Below are 27160 nucleotides of genomic sequence, written 5' to 3'. Positions count from 1 at the left end.
CAACAAAGTCATATTATAAAAATATCATAAAAGTTTGTTTGAAAATGCCAAACAGTTATAAAAAATAAAAAAAACACTCCAGCATCATGTACATGCTCTTTCAGGTTGGCTATTTGGTTTTCATGTCTATGGGACCCGTCCTCTCGTCCATTAACTGCATAAACACATTTACTATCTTTTTCCAGGAGTGAGTTCAGTGATCACAAACCGTTTTACCCTTCTCAATGCTAAGGTTTATCAACATCTGACCTGCTTAAAATGTGATGCAGTGGTTATGTGGCAAAGTTGGGCTAATATAAGGGTGCTCTGTTGGTGACATGAATAAGCATAGAATTAACTGATAAGAAATGGGCAGAGGTTGTGTTTTCAATTGTAAGATTCTCTTTTTGCGTTGCGATGCTCCACTTGACTTTGACAGGCTCTCAATGTTGGGAGGGGGGGGCGGAAATCCACTAAATTGTCCTGCATCTCCTAAAACATAGAAAGTGCCTTCTTCTAGCTTACCCATCTTTTTTTTCCTACTAAAGATATTAAGGCTCTAGATGTTACGCAGAGTTGATTTAGTTAATGGGTCTAAGCTCTTTGAAGAATTTATTTGATTTGACTTACACATTGCACTTCTCCTGTGATCTTTTGGAAGCAGCTTGTTGAACTGAGACTGATGCACTCTCAATGTTGGAAGCCAGGCGCAACGAGAGATTTATAGACATGAAGGCGGCTTATTAACACGTTTATGGAGGTGCCTAGTCTTTAATGTAATTATTCCCTAGTTGAGGTGCCTTCAACCTTGTTTTATCAATTGATCCATTGAGCTTCTCTTCCAGTCTGACGTTTGTGTGATCCTGTTTACGGGAGTGGAGTTGCAATATTGTGTTTTTGCTTACCCTAGATGAAGAAATAAATGGCCAGATATATGAATGGTAATGTTTCCCGCTGCTGGATGTATCAGTCAAGCAGAGTGCATTGGGCCTTAGTTCAAGCATTCACAGAAATCCTGCCGTACTACTAAATATGAAGCAAGATTCTTATGAGAATTTTGTGCAAATGGCTGAATCTGCAGCATCAAAGTCATGCAAGGTACAGGAGACTCATCTCGGTTTTTGCGTCTGCAGTGTCCCGCATTATAGCTCCGGTCCCTTAAGGCACATTGCAAAAACAACATCAAGGGTCAATGATGTGGTCCACAGCTGCCTCTCCCGCATTGGTAGATGTGCCTAGTGGACAGTTTCTAGCTGTGATGGTTTACCAACGTATGACTCTGTAACTGTGACCAGCACAGTAGGTGCAAACCATTGGTGCTTGCGTTTGAGAATCACAAGAAAAAGGTGTTGCTTCATTGTCTTTGAGAGTCACAAAGACTCACAATCTGCAATTTGAGAGTCGCAATCACAATTACAACGTACAAGGTACTAATCACATTCAGTTTTTTTTGCCCACCGTCGCAAAACATGCCACTTTGTGCAAAACAGTCTTCGGAAGGTGAAACAACATGTTATAAATAGGAGTAGGACACAAATAACTTGTGGCACTGTAGGATGGACAGAGATGCATTTCATGGACACCTATAAAGTGGTCTTGAAAAGAAAGCTGCCTTGGTTTATGCTGAAACCGGAAATAATCTGTGTCTGGTTGATTTGTATTGTACGCTCTATCTCAATGGCACTTGGTTAAAGGTACTGTCTGCTTCTGGTAGTCTATTCTGTGTTAAAGTATGTACTACACCTTTTACTGCTGATATGTATTGTTGATTTCTACTCAAATGCATCCAGTGATATGTTGTGCATCCCAAAAGATGCGCAACTGCATACCAGAGTTACTTAATGTTTCATGGTCGAAATAATTTCTAAGTAATAATTTTGTAGAATTAAGCATTTCAGGAGGTATTCAAGTAGTATTTTTATTTTTTTAGGTCCGTTATATAATCAAAATCCAGGCGTTTGTGAGAGCCAACAAGGCAAGGGGTGACTACAGAATGCTGGGTGAGTTCATATTGCCATTTCAACAGCTGTCTAGATTATGGGATTATTTGGGCTACCTCATTTAAATGCTGTTTTGATCACTTAGTGCCCTGCAAGTTGAACCTTTTAAAACTGTATACATATTTTTACATTGTTTAAGATTATCTTAAATTTTTGAATGCAGAGTGACTTTTCTTTTTGGTCCGCGTGAACCCTGGCTGGGGTCCTTGTAGGGCAGAAACATGTTGACCTATATTGGGGTATATTTGTTGATAACCCCTAGTCCTCTTCGCTTTTTGACCCTGTCCCAGGGAACCGCATAATAAAGACATTTGCTCTTTTTTCAGCAGGAGTTGTGTTGGATCCGCAACTCCCGCCAAAAATGGAGAAGAATAAATTTAAAATGAAGTGCCGGCTCCCGCGCTTCTTTTCATTTAGGCCCCCGGGTGAGCCAGGTCCCGAGGGCATTTTGAAATAATGATAGAGGGGCCACGCCTCCCCTCAGCCCTGGCTATCGCCACCTCCCCGGGGCACACAGTTTTTTAATATTACAAAATGCGAGAGAGACCTTAAGGCCTCCCTTGCAGCCCTGGGGACTGCCACCTCCCCGGGCACAAATACAATAATTAAGGGGTCTGTTGCGGATCCCCGGTCCCAGGGACCACCACCTCAGCGGGGCTTAATTCACAAAGGAGGGAAGCTGCACGGCTCCTCTCCAAGAGCCCTAGATGGCCCTGGTGACTGCCCCCCGCCCTCACAGGTCCGGTTCCAGCAATGTCCCGGGGTGCTCTGGATAGGGACCAGGTACCCACACTACAAGCCAGGCCTCCTTCCAGGTTTAAAAAAAATAATTTAAAAAAATTGAATGGGGCATGCTTGGGAGTATGGGGTTCCCGGGGCCAAACATGGCCTATGAGGGGGCCATACCGCCCCCCTTAAATAAAGATAAAAAGACAAGGTTGGGTCCCCGGGGGCTGGGGGGAGGATTGGGTTCCCTGGGGCCAGAAATGGCCCAGGGAAGGGGGCGCCCAAAGAGGCAGGGGGACTGGTTCCCGGGGCCCAAAACAGCCCATGGAAAGAGGTCCAAGAGCCCAACTTTCCTAAAAAAAAAATAGAAAAGCCGATAGCTCGCGGGCTGCCCGGCCCCTTTCTCCACCTCTCTGCAAAAGCGCCTTTTGGCGTGCTGCTGGCTAGGGGCCAGGAGTCATGTTTGCATAGTGGTGGAGAAAGTTGGCGTGGCCTCCTACCAGGTCTCCGGAATCCCGCTGTGTGGGACTTAATAGAGGTAACAGAAGGGGTAGTTGGCCCCCAAGGGCGTCCTTGGAGGCCAACTACACGTCCTGTTATCGCAAGTAAGTCCTACACAGTGGAATTGCTAAGAGGTCTTGGAGGCTACACCCCCTTTCTCCACCACTCTGCAAACATGTCTTGTGGTGCACTACTGGTGGGGCATGAAGTCCACTTTACTCCTGAGGGACCTTGTGGGCCAAGAAGCCCTCCTGGTTCCTCCTATAAGTCCAACACAGCTGGACGGAGGCCCAGCCCCCTTTCTCCACCATTCTGCAAAAGCGACTACTAGGTAAAAAAAATTGAAATTCACTGAAAAGGCAAAAAGGTTATAGAGACATTCTAGTTAGGCTAACATTTCACTCGTACAAAACCAAAGAAAGTCAGCTGTTATGGTTGGTGAGCTAACTATATCTCATGCCCCCGCAATGCACTGCTTATGACCTCCCATATTACATCTCTCATGACATGATCGGTGACATCACTTCTGACATCGTCCGGTGACTGTGAGTGTTTTTAAAAAGTTTGAGTGTTTAACCTATATACCTTGGTATATAATTTATCAGTGGGTGTTTGAGTGCCTGATTGGATGATTCAGTGGTGCACGATTAACTGTATAAATGAGAGATTAGGTGTCTCTGTGAATGTATGGGTGAGTGACTAGTTGTGTGAATGTCTGTATCTGTCTATCAGTTGGTGTCTAAGTCGTTGTATAGGTGTGTGAGTGGGTATGTGAGTTTCTGTGTGGGTGAGTGATTGATTGAGTACCTCTGTGGGTGTACGAGTGTCTGTGTGGGTGGGTGATGAGTGAGCAGGTGAGTCAGTGGCTGTATGAGTTAGTGCGTGTATGGGATTGTGTGTGTGTATATGGCTGTGTCTGTGAGTGAGTGCATGTGTCAGTGATATATGGGTAATTAACTGGGTATGTGAAAGGCAGTATAGATGAGTGATGGGGTATATAAGTGACTATGGGTGAGTGAGTGAATGTGAGAGTGGCTGTATGGCGGAGTGTGTGCATGTGTCAGTTACTGTATAGGTGAGTGAGTACGCATTAGTATCTGTTGGAGTAAGTGTGTGTGTAACTATTGGTGAGTAAGTGGCTGGTGTGTAACTGTATTGGTGAGTAAGTGGCTGTGTGATTGGCTGTTTGGGTGTATGAGTAGCTCTATGGGTGACTTGACTCCATGTGTGAGTGGCTGTTTGGGTAGATGTGTGTTGATCTATGAATCAGTGAGTGGCTGTGTAAGTACTTCTATGTGGTTGAATGGGTTTGAGAATGGTAGTGTGGTAGTTAGAGTGGGTGTATGAAAAGTTATGAGGGTGCGTCAGAGTCTGTGGATGATGTAATCGATGATGTCATCCGTGATCCTTAGTGATGTCACTGACTATGTCAAGAGTCATATAATATGTGAGTCATAAGCAGTGCATGGTGGGGGCTCAAGTTATAGTTGGCTCACTAGCTATAACAGCTGAATTTCTTTGGTTTTGTACAAGTGAAATTTTAGCCCAACTACAACGTCCCTGTAACCTTTTTTTTTTTTTTTTAAATAGATAGTGTGTGTATATCTGTGTAGGTGTGTGTATTCAATGATAAAACAAAGATTAGGAATAAGTTATAGTTAGGAGAACTTTATTAATTATTTCTATAAAAACCCAACTTAGAACGGCACAATTAAAAAAAAGAAATCCAAAGTTTTAGTTCTACCTTAAATTTATAATTTACGCACCACTTGCAAATTACTATAACTCCCCCACCTACATATCCAATGTTGTCCCCTCCCTCGCCACACTGCATAAAGTAAAACCTGCACCTTTTCCATGCACTGGTTGTACCTTGTTTTATTACATGACTGAAGAAATGGGAAATGATAGTGTTCATAACAACGCTTATGACATTATTTGTCATAACGCACCACTTTGATATATAGACGGATATAATAAGTATTTCTGTAATGCAAATGTTATCCTTAGGCCTGAGGAGTGCCTTACATTTAACACAAGTGACATAGGCAAACCTCAAATTACAGTACAGGAATGGTGGTAAAAGGACATTCCGTAAACAAGAAAGGTGTAGTTTAAAGTAATGAGTTTTTAGATATTTTCTGAATAAAAGAAAGTCTGTTGTGATTTTGGATTGAGGAAAGAGATAGCTTGATTTGATGTTTTGCCCCTTCTAGCTTTGGAGATTTCCTAAATTACAGCAACTCATCTGGTTAGGTCTCGGGCCTAGCGTACACTGTGCATGCAGTGTCGCGCAGCGCGAGCCTATTCTGGGGGAATTGAAAATGAACCTTTCATTCCACAACGCTCGTGCCGTTGTGGAATCCAAGGTCCAAATTCATTGGCCTTCGGGTGCGTGCTGTTTTTAAACAGAACACGCAATAGGCCATAGGCGGTCGCGTAGCTCCGCCTATGGCCTATTGGTGTCTGTTACGCGCACCAGAGGCCATATGTTTTGAATTATCGCGGTTTGACAGCTGCGATAATTCAAAACATATGCTCGCAGTGGCACGCGTGCACCACTTGTTTTTTGTTGGTATTATTCTACTGTTTCTGATAGACTTCTAGCCCCAGCCTCCTTCAGACTGGATCTGGAAACTTTTCAATGGTACCTCTGCCTGCCAGTAGATGGCACTGTGCCATTCTGCACTTATGCCATTTTGCTCTGGAAATGTGTGTAGCTTCTCTCGTTCGTTATTATTATTATTATTATTATTATAAACCATTTTATAACGCGCTCTGCTACTGGGGAGTATCCTGGCGCGGGGGAAATAAAAGATGCAGAAAGCAGACCCTCACAGAAGTAAATGAGCTCTTAAATAGCACTATTAAACAGATATGTTTTCAGCTGTTTTTTAAATGCGGCTACAGTGGGTGTGGAGCGCAGGTGAAGAGGAAGAGCGTTCCAGGCGCGAGCCACAACCACCGCAATCGACTGACCACCAAGTCTGGCACGCTTGAAGCGGGGAAGGGACAGTTGGAACATGGTGGAGGATCTCAGAGTCCGAGCAGGAACGTAACTGATGAATCTTTTTCTCAGGTACTGAGGGCCTTGGTCATGAATAGCACGAAACGCCAGAACCAGTGACTTAAACCGGATGCGCTGTGCAACCGGGAGCCAATGAAGTATACGCATCTCCGCACGAACGCTCATCCATCTAGGAATGTTAAATAAAAGACGGACTGTCGCGTTCTGGATGATTTGCAGACGCTTGACCAGGTAGGAAGGAATTCCACTGAACAAAGCATTAGCATAGTCCAGCCTGGACAGTATAAGCGCTCGCGCAACAGACTCCTTTGCATCTCTAGGAAGCAAGGGGAAGAATTTGCGAAGCATTTTTAGGGTCGCAAAACAGGTGCCAGTCAGTTTTTTAATGTGATGTTTAAATCTTAAGTCCTCATCAAACCAGATGCCCAGGTTTTTGGCGGGTCTCCCCATCTCTTTCGGGCCTGGGATGTCAGAGGGCCAAAGAGTGCTCATAAACGAGGAGGGAAAGGAGCCATAAAAAAGAACCTCTGATTTGTCCTCGTTGCACTTCAACTGGGCCTTCGTCAACCAGCGAAATACCGAGGACAAACACAAATGAACTGTAGAGGTATCCAGGTTATCATCAGGCCAGGTGAACAACAATTGGGTATCGTCTGCATACCCAATAATCTTGGCCCCGAACTGTTCAGCTAGATAGATCAAAGGTGTAATATAGACATTGAACAGAAGGGGGCTGAGAGTGGAACCCTGCGGGACACCTGTAAGCAGAGGTTCAGGCTCAGAGGCATAGGGAGGCAGCCAGACCTGCTGGGTCCTATCCGACAGGAAGGAGGACAGCCAGTCTAACACCACCCCTCCAATACCTATGTCCGCCAGCCGCCTCAGGAGAAGCTCGTGTGGGACGGTGTCGAACGCGGCAGAGAGGTCCAAAAGAATTAGGACCGCTCTGCCGCCCCCGTCTAAACATGGCGTTCGTTGGCATCAGTTCCTTTCTTTCTGTGCCATCAGATGTGGATCCGGAGCTCCCTCTTGTCTCTGAGACGCCTTTTACCTCTTCAAAATTGTAAAGCAGTGTGCAAGTTAAATGTCACCTCCCAAAACCACAGGTTGTAAACTTCGTAGGGACTGTCTCTAACAATTGTGACACACCTTCATCAGGCTTGACAGTGGTAGCATGGGGTTGAGTCACGACTCTAAGGCCTGAAGAGATTGTGGGTCTATGAACCTGAAGGACATCCAAGACTGCAAAGCGAAACAACATTGTCAGGCAGCAGAAGGCTCCATGACAGAATTGCCCCATGTTTTATTTCGATAACCGCCCGTACCAAATCTAGAAGTTGATGGTATCGTTACAGGTTCGTTTTTCATCTCGTTTAAAGTTGCAGCAAGTCAAGCAAGCAGTCTAATCATATCTCGGCAACCCTCCCTTAATGCTTGGTGGTGCAGGCATATGCTCACATAACTAAACCCAACATGTTCCCAACTACTCCCCACCGGTAGGGAGTTTAAAAGGGTAGAGAAATTTGGACAAAAGGTCTTCACGTCTATCAGTTTGGCTCCAGGATGTATGAATGCCAGCTGTCTGCTGGGTGTTATTCTCACACCCTTTAGGATTTGCTGCCCCAAGTCCTCTCACACATTCCTGAAGATCTCCGACCTGTCTTCACCCAGGTTATACAACATGGTTATGACTTGGCCAAGTTCAAAAATCATCGTGGCTTGGACGCCACTTATTTCCATTAGGTTGGTCATTACCCCAGGGGTTGCCATTATCCATTACACTTGTGTGCACTCCCCTTTTTTCTGTTGATGTCTAGTTTTTCACCCAGTGGCGTAATGAAACTTGAGGGTGCTAGCATAGAAAGGCAGGGATGCATTAAAAAAAACTTTGATAACACCTTCGATGCTCATGACGAGCTCAGCTCGTCATGAGGTACACCTCTCGTACACTCATGACGAGCTGAGCTCGTCATGATTCCATTGTTTTCGGAGTTCTCCAGCACAGCAGGGGAATTGCTACAGCAATGATGGTGTTAAAGGCTCCCAGACCCGAATGGCCTTGAAGTGCGGGCCAAAACATGTTGCCACAAATCTAGGAGGTTTAATTGAACAGTTGTATTCAATAAGAACCCCCAAACATACTTTATATCCATACCCCAGGTACACTATGAATAAAGAAAACCTAGTCTGCCTTGGTTGTATAATGTTACCATTGTTATGATGAAGCATGTCACGATAAGTGAGTGAGGCGTCTACTCCAAAATCTTTGGATATCCAAGAGGTTAAAAGAGTGACCACACCTTTTAAAATATTTTTTATAATAGTCTAAAAAGTGTTCACCCTACCCCCACCCCCCTCCAATGGTTCTAAATGTTCCAGTTACTTTTTGTGTGTAAATAAAAGTCAACTGGCTGCCCAGTCCACTACTCTTGCTGCGGCCCCACCTGCCAAACTTCTTTAGTGTGCCCTTAGTGGAGCACAGTTACCTGGTAGGAGGTAGGATCTGACCATTCTTGCCTGGTTGGGGGGGGGCAATAGCGTAACACAGGTGGATCCTGCAAATTAATTGGGGATATGCAATATCTTACATTCTTTCCCCCGCTGCACCTTCCGCCGCCCCACAGCGGCTGAGGGAGGAGCATCTCCATTATTTATTTTTTTTGGCTGCAAGTGCGAACCCTTTTGTCCTAGCAAGATTGTGCCTGCACCAGAACTTAGATGTGGGTGCTATTCCTGCTACTTTCTGGGGGCAAAATAGGACGGAGGCCTTCGTCCTATATTGGATGTGCATCCTATCAACACCTTCCTCTGGGAGAAAAAATTCAAAATGCTCACCCATGCCTAAGACTGGTGGCTTTGGACCTCGAGGATAACCATTTCCATTCCCATCCTGAAGGCCCATCGATGCCTCCTGTTGTTCATGATGCGACAGGTGCATTTTCAGTTTGCTGTGCCCCCCTTTGGTCTCATCAGTGCCACTGGGGTGTTCACGAACGTGATAGTGGTGGATGCATCACACCTTCAGAGGTCAGGGGTGCCAGTTTTCCCCTAACTCGACGACTGAGTGTTGAAGGCAGCTCGATCCAGGCAGTTGTCTACCACCTCCAAAATATGATGGACCTCCTATCATCTTTGGGGTTTACTATCAATGTTCTAAACCCTCACTTGACTCCTCCGATGCTCCCCTTCTTCGGTACAATTCTGGACCTGGTTCGGTTTCGTGCCTTTCCCCTTGGAGTCCAGGACATTGATGCTATCAGCCCTATCTTTCTGCCTTGGTCCTGGATTTCAGTGAGGACGACTCTAAGGCTGTTGGTACTGATGGCCTCTGGCATCCTGCTGGCCGAGCTTGCCAGGTAGTATATTATGGCTCTGCAGTGGGTTTGGAAGTCTCAGTGGCCCCCAACATCAAGGGAACCTCTCCAACGACGGTCAGATTTCAGAGGAGCTGAGAAAGATCTACAGTGGTAGTTACCGGACCACGATTAGGTCAGCGCAGACCCCTTTCCCTTCCACAGCCAGAGCTGACTGTGATGACCAATGTATCGCTTTTGGTTGAATGGTCATCTGGGAGAGGTCGAGATCAGAGGCCTCTGGTCTTGACGGGTGATGACTCCAAATCAACTTTCAGGAACTTTGGGTCATCTGCTTGCTGTTGAAAGCCTTCCTTCCACCTGTAAAAGAGGCAACTTTATTACAGGTGCTCACGGCTACACCAGTGCCATTTGGTACTGCAACAAGTAGGGCAAGGTGTGTTTGTGTGTGTTTGTGTGGGAGGGGGGGGGGGGAAGAGGGGATTATGAACCCTGTGCCAGGAGGCCCTGCACCTCTGAAAATGGCTGGACCGCCAAGGAATTTTCCTGGAGGTTAAACACCACCCAGGATCATTGAATGCCAGTTAGGACGAGATCACCTGTCTGTGCCTAGCGGATCATGAGTGGCAGTTGTACCCAGGGGTGATGCAACATCTCTTCCGCGAATATGGATAACCTTGGCTCGATCTGTTCACCACTGCCTAAAACGTGCAATGCCATAATGTCTGCATATCGGAGTTTCCAAGACATCTCTCGCTCAGAGATTTGTTACACCTCTAGTTGAATTTTGGACTTCTGTATGTCTTTCAGACGATACCACTCCTACCCCAAGATCTCACGAAGATCAGGACTGAACAAAGTCCAAGTCATCCTAGTGGCTCCGGATTGGGCATGGAGAGTATGGTATCCAGAACTCCTGGACTTGAACATCTGTCCTCCGATCAGGCTGCCCCTCCAAAAGGATCTTCTGTGGCAGCAGTAGAGCATGGTTCTGCACACTGGCCTTCACAATCTCCACCTTCATGCTTGGCGATTGTGCTACACCCGCTGACCATCTTCAACCTTTGTCCAGAGGTGGTTGATGTCATCTTGGCAGCCAGATGTCCCTGCACAAAAACCGTGTTCACCTGTTGTTGGCATATATTTGTGGCTTGGTGTGGTGCTTAGCAGATAAATCCCCTCTGCAAACGTATTTGACGGTTTGTTTTGTCCCAAGACTGGTAAGACTTTGCTCTGGGGTCAGTTAAAGGTTACCTTTTGGATGTTTTACGTTTTCTGGATCAGCCCTCATTGTTTAAATCTCCATTTGGTATGCAGTTTTTGAAAGGTTTACATTTACAACATTTGTTTCCTCCCATTCCTTTTGTCATGCCACAGTGGGACCGTAACTTGGTCTTTACATTTCTGATGTGCACTCCCTTCGAGACACTTCATAGCCGCTCCTTGTGACTTCTCTACCTAGACAGGGTTCCTCATCACCATATCATTCCAGCGACACTCGTCTCGCTTTACCCATGTTAGTACCGTGTGCGATTAAACCTGCTTTCATGGAATTTGCTTTATAGACTGAGTGATGCATTGCTTTGACAAATTTTATTGTGCAGCTTATGAAGGTGCAATAATTATGTTTAAGGGTAAAGAGTGGGGACTAGATGGGAGCCACAGTCTACTCTGAAAGCCATTTATCATCCCACGGTCTGAAGCGAAACTACTGTCATTCATAAATCTTGTATTAACATCATCACAGAATATGTGTGTGGTTTTATTTTAAACTATGCTAGTGATCTGACCAGAGGATATAGTAGAGAGATCATAGTCCGGAACTGACTACCTACATTGGAGAGGTGTGTAAGTGAACTTCAAGTGATTTGCGTCAACCCACCTTACTACACCACCACCACCACCACCACCACCACCACCACCTTCCCTGACAAACTGATTTTACGAACATGGGCATCTTTCTTGCCTAAAGTTGTGACGCCGTTCCACGGTGATCAGAACATCACATTGCTGGTGTTCTGTGCTCTGCCTCAGCCCTCTAAGGAGGTGGAGATACTTCATTCCTTGGTCCCCAAATGATCCCAGAGCTTTTACATTGTTCATACCAAAGCACACCGATTAGACAATCAGCTTTTTGTCGGATTCTCTGGAACGAAGCAAGGCAGTGTAGAAGAGGACCATCTGCTGCTGGACTGTGCTCTGCATTAAGATCTTCTATGCATTGGCTAAAAAGCATCCTCTGGAAGGACAGTTTGCTCATATTACCAGGGCCAAACCTGATACTGATGCATCGGCATGCAGAGTCCCTGTCCTGGACACACTACTGCCTGGTCCGCTGAGAGGGGCATTTTGCCTGCTCAGTTCTGCGTGACTTTTTTGTTTGAGTCCAGTCACAGACCCACTTCGAAATGGGCACTGTCTTGGTATCTATTGAAAAGGTGAGGAATCTGAGGCTAGACGTCTGTCAGAAGAACAAGTTACCCACCTTTTGGGTAACGCTCCATCTAGTCGCAGATTCTTCACTGATCCTCTGTATTTTGTGATTGGACTCTACCCTTTAATAAGATCACAAGTTTAGGAATCTGCACATGGGTCACACCAATTTGCTTTTGGGAGCTCTTGTGTCTGGGTGCGAGGACAATCTTGAAAGCAACTGATGTTAGCTCGTGGAAGTGGTGCCTATTTAGGCTCTGCATGTCGTTTCCTGAACTGGTGAGTATGGAACAGCATTGCGCCACCTACCGGCACAGAGGTACTGCTGAAAAGTTTTGGAATCTGCAGCTATGTAGAAACTGTACCAGAAAGAGTGTTAACGAAGGTAAGTAACTTCCTACAGGTACATTAAGGGCAATACGTTTTAAATTGGCTAACTACATCATAGCACAATGTATTTTCCCTTGGAATAGAAATGGTAGTACACATTGACTTGATGAAGAAAGAGTGTATTCACTAACCAAGTATTAATTATTTACTTGAAGGTGCATTCATGGTCTGACTGGGAGATTGAGGAAGTTTGGAATTGCAGTGAAGTTCATAAACTACTCCCTTATCTAGATAGATGTGTGAAAGTAATCCTATTTGAAGGCTGGCCATATTTAAAATCTCTTGGTGGTTATTTTTGCTCTTCCAATCTGTTTGTTCTTTAATTCTAGAATATATGTAAAGTATCCTAGTGTTTTGCAGTTTAATATGAAACAGGATGATATATTGTCCTTTTTGAATTTGTTTTGAGCTGAATCTACCACCACATATCAGAAGTTAATTTATTAGATCACCCTGCTTATTTAGTAATTTTATGTATCTCTTAAATTCTTGCTCTATTTTGTTTAGTGCATGCGAGAAACCCGCCTTTAAGTGCCCTTCGCAAGTTTGCCCACCTGCTGGAGCAGAACGAGCATGACTTCTGGGAAGAACTAGAGGTGATGAAGCTGCGCGAAGAAGTTGTGAAGAAAATCCGTTCCAACCAACAACTGGAGAATAACCTTAACATCATGGACATTAAAATCGGGCTGCTTGTGAAGAACAGAATTACTCTGCAGGTAAATGGACTCCTCCTAAGGGTTGTTATCACTTGTAACCATAACCAATCTCTCTGTTGTTCACAACTTCCCATCTCCAAATCTCTTGCCTTGTAAATGAGTATTCTTTTACTTTTAGACTACTTGCCGACCCCCTTCTCTGTAGTTTGGCTTGATTTGTAGAGATTTTAGTGATTGTTTTATTTGCGCTTGAAGATCTCTAAGCAGTGCTTCTTCCCTGTTCCCTCAATACCCAGTACCTTTCTATGATCCCTTGGATTTCAAGATTATTTGCCCCAGCACCATTATTACTTGATTGTGTCTGAGGCTGAATGCCCATAGTTGGCTGGGATAATTTACTAAGGGAAATTAATCTTTATTAGTGACTGTCATCTCTCTTTACCCTTGGTGGTACCATCTGTGATTCAGTTTATTGCTTTATAGACTAATAAGTGATGCATTGCTTTGACAGATTGTATTGTTAACATTATGAAGGTGAGCTCATTATCTTTAGGGGTAAAGAGTGGGGTACTAGATGTGAGCATCAGTTTAGTGTGAAAGTCATTTGTCACCCAATGGTCTAAAGCAGACCTCCTGTATTTCACATACTTATAGATGCTAGTGATCTGACAGGAGAATAGAATAGAATAGAGAGTTCACAGTCTGGAATTGACTACCTACATTAAGTTGCTTTAGGTCCATATGTTTCCTACAGAAATATGGAGTGTAAACTGATCCTTTTGCTATGGTTATTGGAGCCTTTAAAAAAAATAAAAAAAAGATCGGGGTTATAATCTAATATACCAACGCCCGTTTATGGTAACCCCAAAAAAGTAATATACAACTATTTCGGTGTCCACCGTAGTCAGTTGGAAAGATGTCTCTCTCGTTTACCTGTGTCAGTTTGGTGAAATGCTTCTTATTGGGATCACAGATTTTGTAGAGCATTTATTGATAAAATGACTACAAGCTAACAATTATGATAGTCCGTTCATGTCCATTTTTATGGCTAATTATTTTCAAGTATGTCCGGGCAGAATTTTGTACCGCTTTAGACTTATTTTGAAGCATTCAATCAATCAATCAAGAGTTTGTTAAAGCGCGACTACTCACCCGTAAGGGTCTCAAGGCGCTAGGGGTGGGGGGGGGGTGGGGGGTGCAGGTTCCATTCCATCAAGGAGGGTGTCTGTCGAAGAGCCAGGTTTTGAGGTTTCTTGCGAAGATGGGGAGCGATGTTGTCTGTCTGAGGTGGAGCGGAAGGGCGTTCCATGCTTTGGCCGCGAGGAAGGAGAAGGAGCGGCCTCCCGATCTGGTCTTTCTGGTGCGGGGGACCACGGCGTAGGAAAGCTGGGCTGATCGTAGGGTCCTTTGGGGTGCGTGGAATTTGAGTCGGCTGTTCAGGTATGCTGGTCCGGTGCCGTGGAGGGCCTTGTCTGTGTGGGTGAGCATCTTAAAGGTGATTCTCGCCTCGACGGGGAGCCAGTGGAGTGTGCGCAGGTGCTGGGAGATGTGGCCGTGTTTTGGCAGGTTGAGGACCAGTCTTGCGGCGGCGTTCTGGATGTTCTGTAGCTTGCGGATGAGGTTTTTGTTTATTCCGGCGTAGAGTGCGTTGCCGTTGTAGAGTCTGCTGGTGACCAGGGCGTGAGTGACTGTCTTTCGGTGTTCGAGGGGGATCCATTTGAAGGTCTTACGAAGGAGGCGGAGGGTGTGGAAGCAGGAAGATGAGACCGAGTTGATCTGGCGGTCCATTTTGAGCTCGGAGTCCAGGATGATTCCCAGGTTGCGTGCGTGGTCTGTGGGGGTTGGCGGGTTTCCGAGGGCGGTGGGCCACCAGGTGTCGCTCCAGGCGTCTGGGTTTGGGCCCATGATGAGTACTTCTGTTTTGTTGGTGTTTAGTTGAAGGCAGCTGTTTTTCATCCATTTGGCGACGGCTTCCATGCCTTCTCGAAAGTTGCGTCTGGCGGTGTTGGGCTCGTTGGATAGGGAGAGGATGAGCTGGGTGTCGTCTGCATATGACACGATGTTGAGTCCGTAGGTTCTGACGATGGGGGCAAGTGGAGCCATGTAGACGTTGAAGAGCGTCGGGCTGAGGGAGGAGCCCTGGTGGACTCCGCAGGTGATCGGTGTGGGGTCCGAGAGGAAAGGGGGGAGTCTGACCCGCTGCGTCCTGCTGGAGAGGAAGGAGCAGATCCAGTCGAGGGCCTTGTCCTGGATTCCTGCATCGTAGAGTCTGCGTATTAGGGTGCGGTGGGAGACTGTGTCGAACGCCGCTGATAGGTCGAGGAGGATGAGGGCCACTATTTCTCCTTTGTCCAGTAAGGTGCGGATGTCGTCTGTTGCGGCGAGGAGGGCGGTTTCTGTACTGTGGTTTTTTCTGAAGCTGGATTGGGAGGAGTCGAGGATGTTGTGTTCTTCAATGAATGTGGCGAGTTGGCTGTTGATGGCTTTCTCGATGACTTTCGCTGGGAACGGGAGCAGGGAGATGGGTCTGTAGTTTTTGAGGTCGGTGGGGTCCGCTGAGGGTTTCTTTAGGAGGGGGTTGACCTCTGCGTGTTTCCAGTCGTCGGGGAACGAGGCGGTCGCCAGGAAGCGGTTGATGGTTTGGCAGGGCATGGGTGCGATGGTGTTGGCGGCTCTGTTGAAGATGTGGTGGGGGCAGGGGTCCGTGGGGGCCCCTGAGTGGATTGACTTCATTGTCTTCAGTGTGTCTTCGGTGGTGAGGGCTGTCCAGTCATCAATCGCTGGTTTCCGGGTGTCGGGGGTGCTTGCTGAGGGTTCAGTGTGTTGGTTGTCTTCGTCGAAGTTGTCGTAGATGCTCTTGATTTTGTGGTGGAAAAAGATGCTGAGTTTGTCGCAGAGGTCTTGTGAGGGAGGGATGTCGGTAGACTCGCTGGTGGGTTGGGCGAACTCCTTGATGATGCTGAAGAGTTCCTTGCTGTTGTGTGCGTGGGTGGAGATTCTGTCTTCAATCGCTTTTTTCCTCGTTTCTCTGATGAGTTGATGGTGGGCGTTGGTGGCGGCTCTGAAGTTGTTGTGGGCTTCTGTGGATTTGGTGTTTCTCCAGGCCTTTTCAAGGCGGCGGCATGTGCGCCTGGACTCTCGAAGTTCGGTGGTAAACCATCTGGCTTTCTTGGCACGGGTATTGTTTTTCTTGAGGGGGGCTATGGTGTTGGTGCTGTCCGAGATCCATCTTTGCAGGGTTCGGGCTGCGGTGTTGGGGTCGTCGTTTTCCGCGATGGTTGGGGTGGAGTGGTTGAGTGAGGAGGTCAGCTGGTCATCGGTGATTTTGGTCCAGTTTCTTTGTGGAAGCAGGTGCTGGTGTCTGTGGATGGTGGGTGTTCTGAAGGTGAAGTGGACGCAACGATGGTCGGTCAATGGGAGTTTGGTGGTGTGGCTGAAGGTGATGGAGTTTCCCGTAGTGAAGAAGGGGTCGAGGGTGTGTCCTGCTGAGTGCGTGGGCTCGGTCACGATCTGGCGGAGTCCAATGTTTTGGAGGTTGTCCAGGAGGGATGTGGTGTTTGGGTCCAGTTGGTTGTCGAGGTGGAAGTTGAGTTCTCCCAGCAGGGTGTAGTTGGTGGATGCGATGGCCTGCGGGGAGATAATGTCCGTGATGGAGATGGCGAAGGGTCCGCGGGGTCCAGGGGGTCGGTAGATGAGGGTTCCTCGGAGGGCGGCGGTGGGGCTGGCCAGTATCTTGAAGTGAAGGTGTTCCATCAGTTCTGTGGACTCGTCAGGGAGTGTGCTCAGGTGGAGGCTGGATTTGTGGACGATGGCGATTCCTCCTCCTGGGTGGATGGGGCGGTCCTTCCTGGAGATCTTGTATCCTTGGGGGATGGCGATGGCGATGTCCGGTCCCGAGGTGGTGTTGGTCCAGGTTTCGGTGAAGAATGCTACGTCTGGGGTGGTGCTGTCGAGGAGGTCCCAGATTTCTGTTGCGTGTTTGTGGAGGGATCGGACGTTGAGGAGGATGCATTGCAGGGTCTTCGGTTCGGTTGTGTTCTTGTGGGCGGGTTGTGCTGGATCCGTGTTCTTGGCGGTGCTGCAGGTGTGCCGGCAGCGGTGACAGCTGAAGGGTCCATGGGTGTCGGCTGGTGATGCTAGCTTGCAGTTGTTGTTGCAGCCTGGGTTGAGTGCGTGGAGTGCTGCTGGGTCGTAGCGTTGGCGGGGCGGAGGTCCAGGGTTCCTGGTGCTGGTTGCAGACGGGTCGCAGGCGGGCGCAGACGTGCTTGCCTTTGATGCGCCTTCGGGGAGAGAAAGGGAAAATGGGCAGAAATAAGGCACAAAAGAGCAGAGGTGCAGAAAGGTGAAAGATAGAAAGGGGAGAAAAACGAGTGAAGGAGCAGAAAGAAAGAAAGGAGACAGAGGTCCACTGGACCACCAGGGATGAGGCGCAGGGAAACCTGCGGGTGGAGGAGGGCCTCGATCACCAACACTAAAGAGTGCAGGGGCAGTGGCACCTCACTTAATGGTGGAGCTGCGAGGGTGGGAGAGCAATTTCACTGACAATGAGTCAGTGGTCTTGCTCGCCTGTTCCCGCAGTGGCCGCCATTAAGTAGGGGTCGGGGAGGGCTGGACAGCTGGGAGGCGGGGAGGGGAGCTGGATTGGGCCGGTCGTGCTGGGGGGGGGGGGCCGCGGGGGCAGCAGCGGCGGGGAAAGGTAAAGGGAGGAAAGAAGGGATAAAGAAAAAAGGGAAAATAAGCAGAAATAAGGCACAAAAGAGCAGAGATGCAGAAAAGAGCAGAAAGGTGAAAGCTAGAAAGGGTAAAAAAAACGAGTGAAGGAGTAGAGGGAGAGAAAGGGAAAATGGGCAGAAATAAGTAATTAATTTTAAAGATAAGAAATTCATCTCATAATTTTATTTTAATACCCTTGATCTCTTAATTGTGAGTCATAAAACCAGTGATCTGAGCAGAAATCTGGAGAAACATCTGAATGTTATTGTTATTAAATTTTATTGAAGGCTGTAATTGAAGTTTCATAATTGGCTGTTGCTCCATACCTTCTAGGTTATCTATAAGCCCATGTTTCACAAAAAAGTAAGGATGGCCTATCACAAACTTTTTTTTTTTTTTTTTTTTTTGCGCAGTGCCGAAGGGGAATTTACTTTTTCAAATGCTCCTGAAGACATAATTTAGGCTGGATTTGTGTTTATTCTTTCTAGTGTGGCGCAGCTCGATTGAAATAGTGATTAGGAGTCAGCCTACCTGCAGAGAAAATTGCTTTACATGCAATTTTAGCTTTAGAAACCGGCTTTGCCAGAGAGATTCAGACTAGACTAGTCCAATCTACTTTTAGAAGGCTTAATGAAAATCTTTACTCTTTGCATTTTGTCAGACGTTTGCCAAATCTCCTATAGATATGGATATGGATGTGAATGTGGTTAATTTAGGAAAAAAGATTCAACCGCTCTGCTATGCAAGGTGGACTAGCCCCTGTTGGTAACTGTATATCTGAAAGAGACACGTTAGTGATAGATTCCTTACCTTAGAATATCCCCAGGCGTCGGACTGGATCCGGAAACTTTTGCGTAGCAGTACCCTTGCTCGTCGGTAGGCGTCGTCTGCGGTTCCGCGTCCGTCGTCGTAGTCGTGGGTGCCGTGATGACGTCGTCGGAGTACTTAGACGCTGCCTCCGCGTGCTGACGTCAGTTCTTCTTCTTTTTTCCGTGCCAGCCAGCGCAGATCTGGAAAAAGCAGTAACCCAGTAAATTTTTGACTAACTTTTTTTAGATCATTTTTGATCCTTCTTGAAGTCTTGCGACTCCGATAGGTGCCGTAGGGATGCCTGGTTTCAAGCATTGTGACGATTGCGACCGCACCATGTCGGTCACGGATCCTCACCGCCTGTGCCTAACTTGTCTAGGCGTCGACCACGACGACGAGGCCTGCCCCGACTGTCGGGCCCTCTCGAGGAAAGCCAGGCGGGAGCGGTCCCGCAGGCGGCTCGAACTCCGGCAGTCGGCCCCGCGCCGAGTGAGATCCTGGTCCCGGTCCCACGGGAGGTCGAGGGACAGGTCGCGGGAACGAAGCCGTCACAGCCCCCCCTCCCCCCGACGCTCCCGCGATGCGGCCGGGGGGTTCGGGTGACACCGCCCACGCGGCTCCTTCGGAGTCGCGGGCGTCTTATCCCGCCCCACACCCTCCGGTCCCTGGGCAGGACGCGACCCTGGAGGAGATTGAGCGCTTCCTCATGGCCATGAGGTCCCTTTCTCCTCCGACGGGCTCCGCGGCGCCTTCGGGCTCAGCGGACCCGTCTAGGGGCCCTAGCGGGTCGGGGGTTTCGACGCCGGCGCCTTCGGGCCCGACGCCGCCGGCGCCTTCGGGCCCGGCGCTGCAGGGCCCCACGATCCCGACACCGCCGGAGCCTTTGGGCCCGGCGCCGCAGGGAACAGTGGCTCCGGCGGTGCCTTCGGGCCCGGTGCCGCAGGACGCCGCTAGGCCTTCCTCGGGCTCTGGATCGTCACCGGTGGACCTTACAAACCCCCGGCGTCGGTCCGTCAGGTGTCACCTCCGGCGCGGTCCTCGGGCGGCGCCGCCCCCGATACCTCCTTTGCTTCGGTTCCGACGTCGGAGCGGCGTCGCTGGGCGCCGCACCCGACGCCGTTTGGAGATTTCCACTTCTATGAACCGAACCCATTCAATTACAACCCTGAGTCTCAGGAGATGGGTGAAGAGGAGGATTGGGAGGGGTCTGAGGACCCTCTGACCAAGGAGTGTCAGTCTCATGAGGACTGGGCAGGAGACCTTGGGGAGGCCAGTGGCCTGGACACCTCTCCAGACACTGGTTTTGTCTCTCCTCCTACCGTGGCTTCGGAGGAGGGGGCTACCTATGGTGTGGTGTTGACGAGGGCTGCCAAGGCCTTGGGCCCCCCGTCGCGGCCGTGAGGACTAACCTCCTCACAGAGGTCCTTAAACCGCAGTCATGCTCAGCTGAGCCTCTGCTGCCCTTTAATGAGGCCTTGACCGACGTTCTTTTGGGCACTTGGTCCAGGCCCGCTACGGGTTAGCCCGTAGATAGGAACGTGGCCAGACGCCACCGCCCGGCTCCGGGCGACCCATGTTTCCTGTCCTCCCACCCCACCCCCGAGAGTCTGGTCATCCAGGCCTCTAATTCCCAGACCGCATTCCAGACGGCCCCGCCTGACAGGGAATCCAAGAGGTATGAGAATTATGGTAAAAAGATATTCTCCTCCCTTAGTTTGGGACTGCGGTCTTCCAACACCGCATGTCTCTTGGGCCGCTACACCCACTTTCTGTGGGAGACGGTGGCGGAGGTGCTGTCAGAGTGCCCGTTGGAGGTACGGGCCAAACTCGGCCAAGCCCTTGTGGAGGGCCGGGATGCAGCCAAGTATTCGATCAGGTGTGGGCTGGATACCACCGACTCGCTAGGCAGAGCGATGGCTAAGATGGTGGCGGTGAGACGCCACGCCTGGCTGAGATCCGCCAATTTTTCGGCAGATGTCCAGAACACTCTGATGGACAATGCCGTTCGATGGCCGTCGCCTCTTTAGCGGCAAGGCAGACCAGGCGCTTGACCGCTTTAAGGACTCCAGGGCTACGGCCAAGTCCTTGGGCCTCTCGGCCCCACGCCAGCAAACGGGTGCCTTAAGCTCCTTTCGTGGCCAAGGAAGGGGCGTCCCGGCACCTGCCGCCAGTCACTCGCCGCAGACTAACATCCAGCGCGGCGGCAGCCGTGGAAAGCGCCGTGGAGGCGGTCGGGGAAACAGGCGAGGTCAGTCCACACCTTCCCCCGCAGCATCCGCCTCTAAACCCTCCTAGTCCGTGCTTTTCGGCCCATGTGACGCCAGTGGGAGGCAGGGTTCGCCCCATCATCACTCTCACTGGCGCACTGTCACTTCGGACAGGTGGGTGCTGCAGATCGTCCGGAGGGGCTACTCCCTCCCCTTCGAGACGACTCCTCAAGCCATGCCACCGCAACACCACCGCGTATCGGGGGATCACTTGCGGCTCCTGCAGGAGGAAGTTTCGGCCCTCTTGGCCAAGGGGGCCATCGAGTGCGTTCCTGGGCCAGAAGTAGGACGTGGTTGCTACTCCCACTACTTTCTGGTACCCAAGAAGGGCAAAGGGGGCCTACGCCCTATCTTGGATCTGAGGAACGTCAGCGGCTTCCTCCTGGAGGAGAAGTTCAAAATGCTGACTCTGACTCAGGTCTTAGCTGCCCTAGACCCAGGAGACTGGATGGTAGCGTTGGACTTGCAGGACGCGTATTTCCACATCCCGGTCCTGCCGGCCCATCGGCGTTACCTGCGGTTCACGGTAGGCCACGAGCACTTTCAGTTTACCGTGCTCCCCTTCGGCCTTACCAGCGCCCCACGGGTGTTCACGAAGGTGATGGCGGTGGTCGCAGCTCATCTGCGCAGGTTAGGGGTCTCAGTCTTCCCCTACCTCGACGACTGGTTGTTGAAGGCGGGCTCGCCCCAGACGGTCGTCAGCCACCTCCAGACTACGGCGGATCTCCTGCACCAGCTGGGGTTCTCCATCAATGTGCCGAAGTCACACCTGTGTCCCTCTCAGAAGCTCCTTTTCATCGGAGCGGTTCTCGACTCGGCGCAGTTTTGGGTTTACCCGCCCGAAAAGCAGGTTCAGGATATACAGGCTCTGATTCCAATCTTCCAGCCTTTATCCCGAGTTTCGGTCAGGTTGACGCTGCGGCTTCTGGGGCTGATGGCCTCCTGCATCCTTCTGGTGCATCACGCCAGGTGGCGGATGCGGGCTTTGCAGTGGGACCTGAAGTTTCAGTGGGCCCAGCATCGGGGCAACCTGTCCGACCATGTCCTGATCTCGGAGGGCACTGCGAGACCGCTGCAGTGGTGGCTCATGGACCGCGATTGGGTCAACGGCAGATCCCTCTCCCTTCCCCAACCGGAGCACGTAGTTGTGATGGACGCGTCCCTCCAGGGCTGGGGAGGCCACATGGGAGAGGCGGAGATCAGAGGCCTCTGGTCTCCGGCGGAGTCCCGGCTCCATATCAACCTTTTGGAGCTGCGGGCGATTCGTCTAGCACTGAAGGCATTCCTCCCGTCTGTCCGAGGGAGTGTAGTGCAGGTGTTCATGGACAACACCACCGCCATGTGGTACTGCAACAAACAAGGCGGGGTGGGGTCGTGGACCCTTTGCCAGGAGGCTCTGCGCCTCTGGCAATGGCTGGAACATCAGAGCGTGACTCTGATGGTTCAACACCTGGCAGGTTCTCTGAACGCCAGGGCGGACAAACTCAGCCGCCGGTGCATGATGGATCACGAATGGCGTCTGAACTCTGACGTGGCGCAAGGTCTCTTTCTGCAGTGGGGAGAGCCTTGGTTAGATCTATTCGCCACCGAAGGGAACGCGCAATGTCATCAGTTCTGCGTGTTGGAATTTCCAAGGCGGCACTCGCTCGGAGATGCTTTTCGTCGCGAGTGGAGTTGCGGTCTGTTGTACGCCTTTCCGCCTATACCACTTCTGCCCAGAGTGCTGAAGATCAAGCGCGACCGGGCACAAGTCATCCTTGTGGCTCCGGACTGGGCACGAAGGGACTGGTATCCTGAGCTACTCAGTATGTCAGTCGATCCCCCGGTTCGTCTGCCTCTTCAGGAGGACCTTCTGTCGCAGCAGCAGGGGACGGTCCTCCACCCGAACCTGTCCAGTCTCCACCTCCATGCTTGGAGATTGAGCGGCGACAGTTGAGGCCATTTGACTTGCCTCCTGAAGTTTGTAACATCATTCTGGCAGCCAGGCGTCCCTCCACAAAGTCGGTATACGCCTGCAGGTGGAATAAGTTTGTGGCATGGTGCACAGCAAAGGCTGTGGATCCCCTTAATGCCCCTCTTTCAGAGGTTCTCCTCTTTCTTCTCTCTCTTGCCCAGCAGGGCTCTGCTCTGGGCACTGTCAAGGGCTATCTCTCAGCTCTTTCAGCCTTTCTGAGGCTGCCTGATCAACCTTCTTTGTTCAAGTCCCCTATTGTTAATCAATTCCTGAAGGGCATCACTCATACGTTTCCTCCTGTTCCCTTTGTGATTCCTCAGTGGGACTTGAACCTGGTTCTTACGTTTCTGATGTGTGCTCCCTTTGAGCCACTTCACAACTGTCCTCTTCGCCTTCTTTCTTTGAAGACTGCCTTCCTGGTAGCCATCACCTCTGCCAGGAGAGTGAGTGAGCTCCAGGCTCTATCTTGTAAGCCTCCTTTCCTTTCAGTCCATCCGGACAAGGTTGTGTTACGAACGAGGCCCTCCTTCCTACCCAAGGTGGTCACTGCCTTCCACATTGGGCAATCCATCACCCTGCCCACCTTCTTTCCGCCTCCACATCCCTCGAGAGAGGAAGAGAGGCTCCACCGTCTGGACCCAAAACGTGCGCTCTCATTTTATTTGAATCGCACACAACCGTTCCGGGTGGATGATCAACTCTTTGTTGGATACGCGGGCGCTAGGAAAGGGAAAGCGGTGCACAAGCGGACCATCTCCCAGTGGATCATCTTGTGCATCCAGGCGTGTTACTCCTTGGCTAAGAAGGAGCCCCATGTTGGGCTGAGGGCTCACTCCACTCGAGCCACAGCAACTACAACTGCCTTGGGCCGAGGAGTGCCCTTACAGGACATTTGCCAGGCGGCTACGTGGGCCTCGCTGCACACGTTTGCGCGACATTATTGCCTGGACAGTCCAGTCCGGAGGGACTGCTACTTTGGCCGTCCCGTCCTCCAGGACTTTCTGGTGTGATTATTGGTTCGCAGACCCACCACCACGGGGTTGGTATTGCTGAGGTATCTATTCTAAGGTAAGGAATCTATCACTAACGTGTCTCTTTCAGATGCACAAGTTACTACTTGTGTAACAATATATCTGTAAGAGACATTAGTTGATAGATTCCTTACCGACCCACCCATCCTCCCCGTTCTGCGAACCGATATCTAGGGTTAAGGTCATCCCCTTTCAGGGCCCTAGTTTCATGGCACCAGTGTTGGTTTTTGGCATGGCTCTGCGCTTCTGGCGCGGAAAAGCTGTGTCCAAGAACTGACCTCAGCACGCGGAGGCGGCGTCTAAGTACTCCGACGTCATCACGGCGCCCATGACGCCGACGACTGACGCGGAGCCGCAGACTACGCTTACCGACGCGCAAGGGTACTGCTACGCAAAAGTTTCCGGATCCAGTCTGACGCCTGGGGATATTCTAAGTTAAGGAATCTATCACTTACTAATGTCTCTTACAGATATATCGTTACACAAGTAGTAACTTGTGCGCCAGAATCCTTTCGAAAGGAAAGGGCCTCAATTATAGGAAACAAGATGGATTGTACACCGTGAAGGTGGTAAACTGTCTCCACACGACACATACATGGTAAAGCACAAGGATTAAGTTAATTTTCAGGTCCTAGAATCGGCAGATCTGAAAGAAACACGTTAGTGTTAGATTCCTTACCTTAGAATATCCCCAGGCGTCAGTCTGGATCCGGAAACTTTTGCGTAGCAGTACCCCTGCGCGTCGGTAGGCGTCGTCTGCAGGCGTCCCCTGCGGCTCCGCGTCCGTCGTCGGCGTCGTGCGCCGTGATGACGTCGCTGGAGTACATAGACGCCGCCTCCGCGCGCTGACGTCAGTTCTTCTTTTTTCCGCGCCAGTGGACGCAGATCTGAAGAGCAGTACTCCGGTCTTTGACCAAGTTTTTCAATTGTCTTTTTTCCTATTGTGCCTGATAGGATGCCAGGATTTAAGAATTGCGATGGCTGTGAGCGCACGATGTCGGTCACAGACCATCACCGCCTCTGCCTCCGGTGTCTGGGCCCCGACCACGACGTGGACTCCTGCGTCGACTGCCGGGCCCTTACCAACAAGGCTAGACGGGAGCGGTCCCGCAAGCTACTGGAGCTCCGGGTGTCGGCCCCACGTCGGGACCGGGAGCGGTCCCGGTCCGGCCGGAGGTCGAGAGAGCGTTCGAGGGAGCGGTCGCGGAGCCGCGCCGGGCGCTCCGGAAGTCGACGCCACTCGTCATCCTCGTCAGGTAAGAAGCACAAGAAGTCGGGGCGTCGTCATCGTACCCCCGACTCCCCCCGACGCTCGCGCGATGCGGCCGGGGGCTCGGGTGACCCCATCCCCGCGGCTCCGCGAGAGTCGCCGGCGCGGCCTGCCTCATACCCTCCGGTCCCTGGGCATGGTGCGACGCCTGAGGAGATCGAGGCGTTCCTCATGGCCATGAGGGCGCTCGCTTCTCCGACGGGGCCTACGGTGCATGCGGGCCCAGTGCTACCGTCTGGGGGCCCTGGCGGTTCGGGTGTCCCTGCCTCGGCGCCGTCGGGTGCTCCGGCCCCGGCGCCGCCGACGGCTCCGACCCCGGCGCCGCAGGGGCCTCCGGGATCGGCGCCGGCTGGTCTTCCGGCCTCCCCGGCGCCGTTGCCATCGGGGTTACCCCCGACGCCGCCCCCGCGCGGCGCCAGTTCTCCGCTGCCGGTTCCGGCCGGCGGTGGGGTTCCGACGCCGGCTCCGGGCGGCGCCGTCCCCTTACCTTCTCCGACGCCGGACGCGGCGCCGGACGGGCGTCGATCGACGCCGGCCCCGGCGCCGATGGGGCCCATGATCCCCGAGGAGCCGGTCTTCATCATTGACTCCGAATACGGAGAGGATGAGGAGTACGGTGAAGGTTGGGAGGGGTCCGAGGACCCTCTGGCTCGCGAGTGCCAGTATGACCCGGACTGGACAGGTGACTTGGGGGATGCCAGTGGTTTGGACGACTCCCCTAACCCTGGTTTGATCTCTCCCCCAACCGTGGCATCGGTGGAGGGAGCTGCCTATTCTGTGGTGCTGATGAGGGCTGCCAAGGCCTTAAACCTTGAGCTCCCCGTCGCGGCCGTGAGGCCTAACATCCTCACCGAGGTCTTCAAACCGCAGTCATGCCCATTGGAGCCTCTGCTGCCGTTTAATGAAGCCTTGTCTGACGTTCTGTTGGGCACGTGGTCCAGGCCCGCTTCAGGTGCGCCTGTTGATCGGAACGTGGCCAGGCGCCACCGTCCTTGTCCGGACGACCCCAAGTACCTGTCTACCCACCCCACTCCTGAGAGTCTGGTGATCCAGGCCTCGACCTCCCAGTCCGCATTCCCGTCGGCCCCGCCCGACCGGGAATCCAAGAGGTATGACCAGTTTGGCAAAAAGGTCTTCTCGTCCATTAGTTTGGGCCTGCGGTCTTGCAACACCGCCTGCCTCTTGGGCCGCTACACCCACTCTGTGTGGGATACGGTCGCGGAGCTGCTGCCAGAATGCCCCATGGAGGTGCGGGCAAAGCTCGGTCAGGCTGTGGCTGAGGGCCGAGATGCAGCGAAATATTCCATTCGGTGTGGTCTTGATACGACCGACTCGCTGGGCAGAGCTATGTCTACGACGGTGGCGATTCGTCGTCACGCCTGGCTGAGATCCGCCAATTTTTCGGCTGATGTCCAAAACACCCTGATGGACATGCCGTTTGATGGCTGTCACCTGTTCGGTGACAAAGCGGACCACGCGCTGGAACGCTTCAAGGACTCCAGGGTCACGGCCAAGTCCTTGGGTCTCTCGACCCAGCGTCAGCAACCGGGTTCGTTTCGTCCCTTTCGTGGCCAAGGAAGGGGCGCCCCCACACGTGCTGCCAGCCACGCGCCGCAACAATCCTTCCAACGCGGTGGCGGCCGTGGAAACCGCCGTGGTGGCGGTCGGGGACAACGGCGGGGTCAGACCACACCTTCCCCCGCAGCATCTACCCCAAAATCCTCCTAGTCCGTGCTTTCGGCCCCATGTGACGCCAGTGGGTGGCAGGGTTCGCCATCACCACGCTCACTGGCGCACGATCACTTCGGACAGGTGGGTGCTGCAAATTGTCCGAAGGGGCTACTCCCTCCCCTTCGAGACCTCTCCTCCAGCCATGCCACCGCAGAACCACCGTGTGTCGGGGGACCACTTGACACTTCTGCAGGAGGAAGTTATGGCCCTCTTGGCCAAGGGGGCCATCGAGCGCGTTCCTGGGCCAGAAGTAGGGCGTGGTTGTTATTCCCACTACTTTCTGGTGCCCAAGAAGGACAAGGGGGGCCTACGTCCTATCTTGGATCTAAGGAACGTCAACGGCTTCCTCCGGAAGGA

General features: G+C 51.2%; 1 protein-coding gene across 1 annotated transcript in view; it reads left to right on the top strand.

The window, feature by feature from the left end:
* The window catches only part of IQGAP3 (IQ motif containing GTPase activating protein 3), a 313154-nt gene that overhangs the window by 90504 nt on the left and 195490 nt on the right, over positions 1-27160 (top strand). The window contains exons 22-23 of the mRNA XM_086947642.1: positions 1910-1979; positions 12879-13087. Coding sequence (XP_086803768.1) covers positions 1910-1979; positions 12879-13087 — 279 coding nt within the window. The remainder of the gene's footprint in view (positions 1-1909; positions 1980-12878; positions 13088-27160) is intronic.

Source organism: Lissotriton vulgaris, chromosome 12 (genome assembly GCF_964263255.1).
Source record: "Lissotriton vulgaris chromosome 12, aLisVul1.2, whole genome shotgun sequence".
Taxonomy (NCBI): domain Eukaryota; kingdom Metazoa; phylum Chordata; class Amphibia; order Caudata; family Salamandridae; genus Lissotriton; species Lissotriton vulgaris.
The sequence above is the reverse complement of the archived record's forward strand: the minus strand, read 5'-3'. Positions and strand labels throughout refer to the sequence as shown.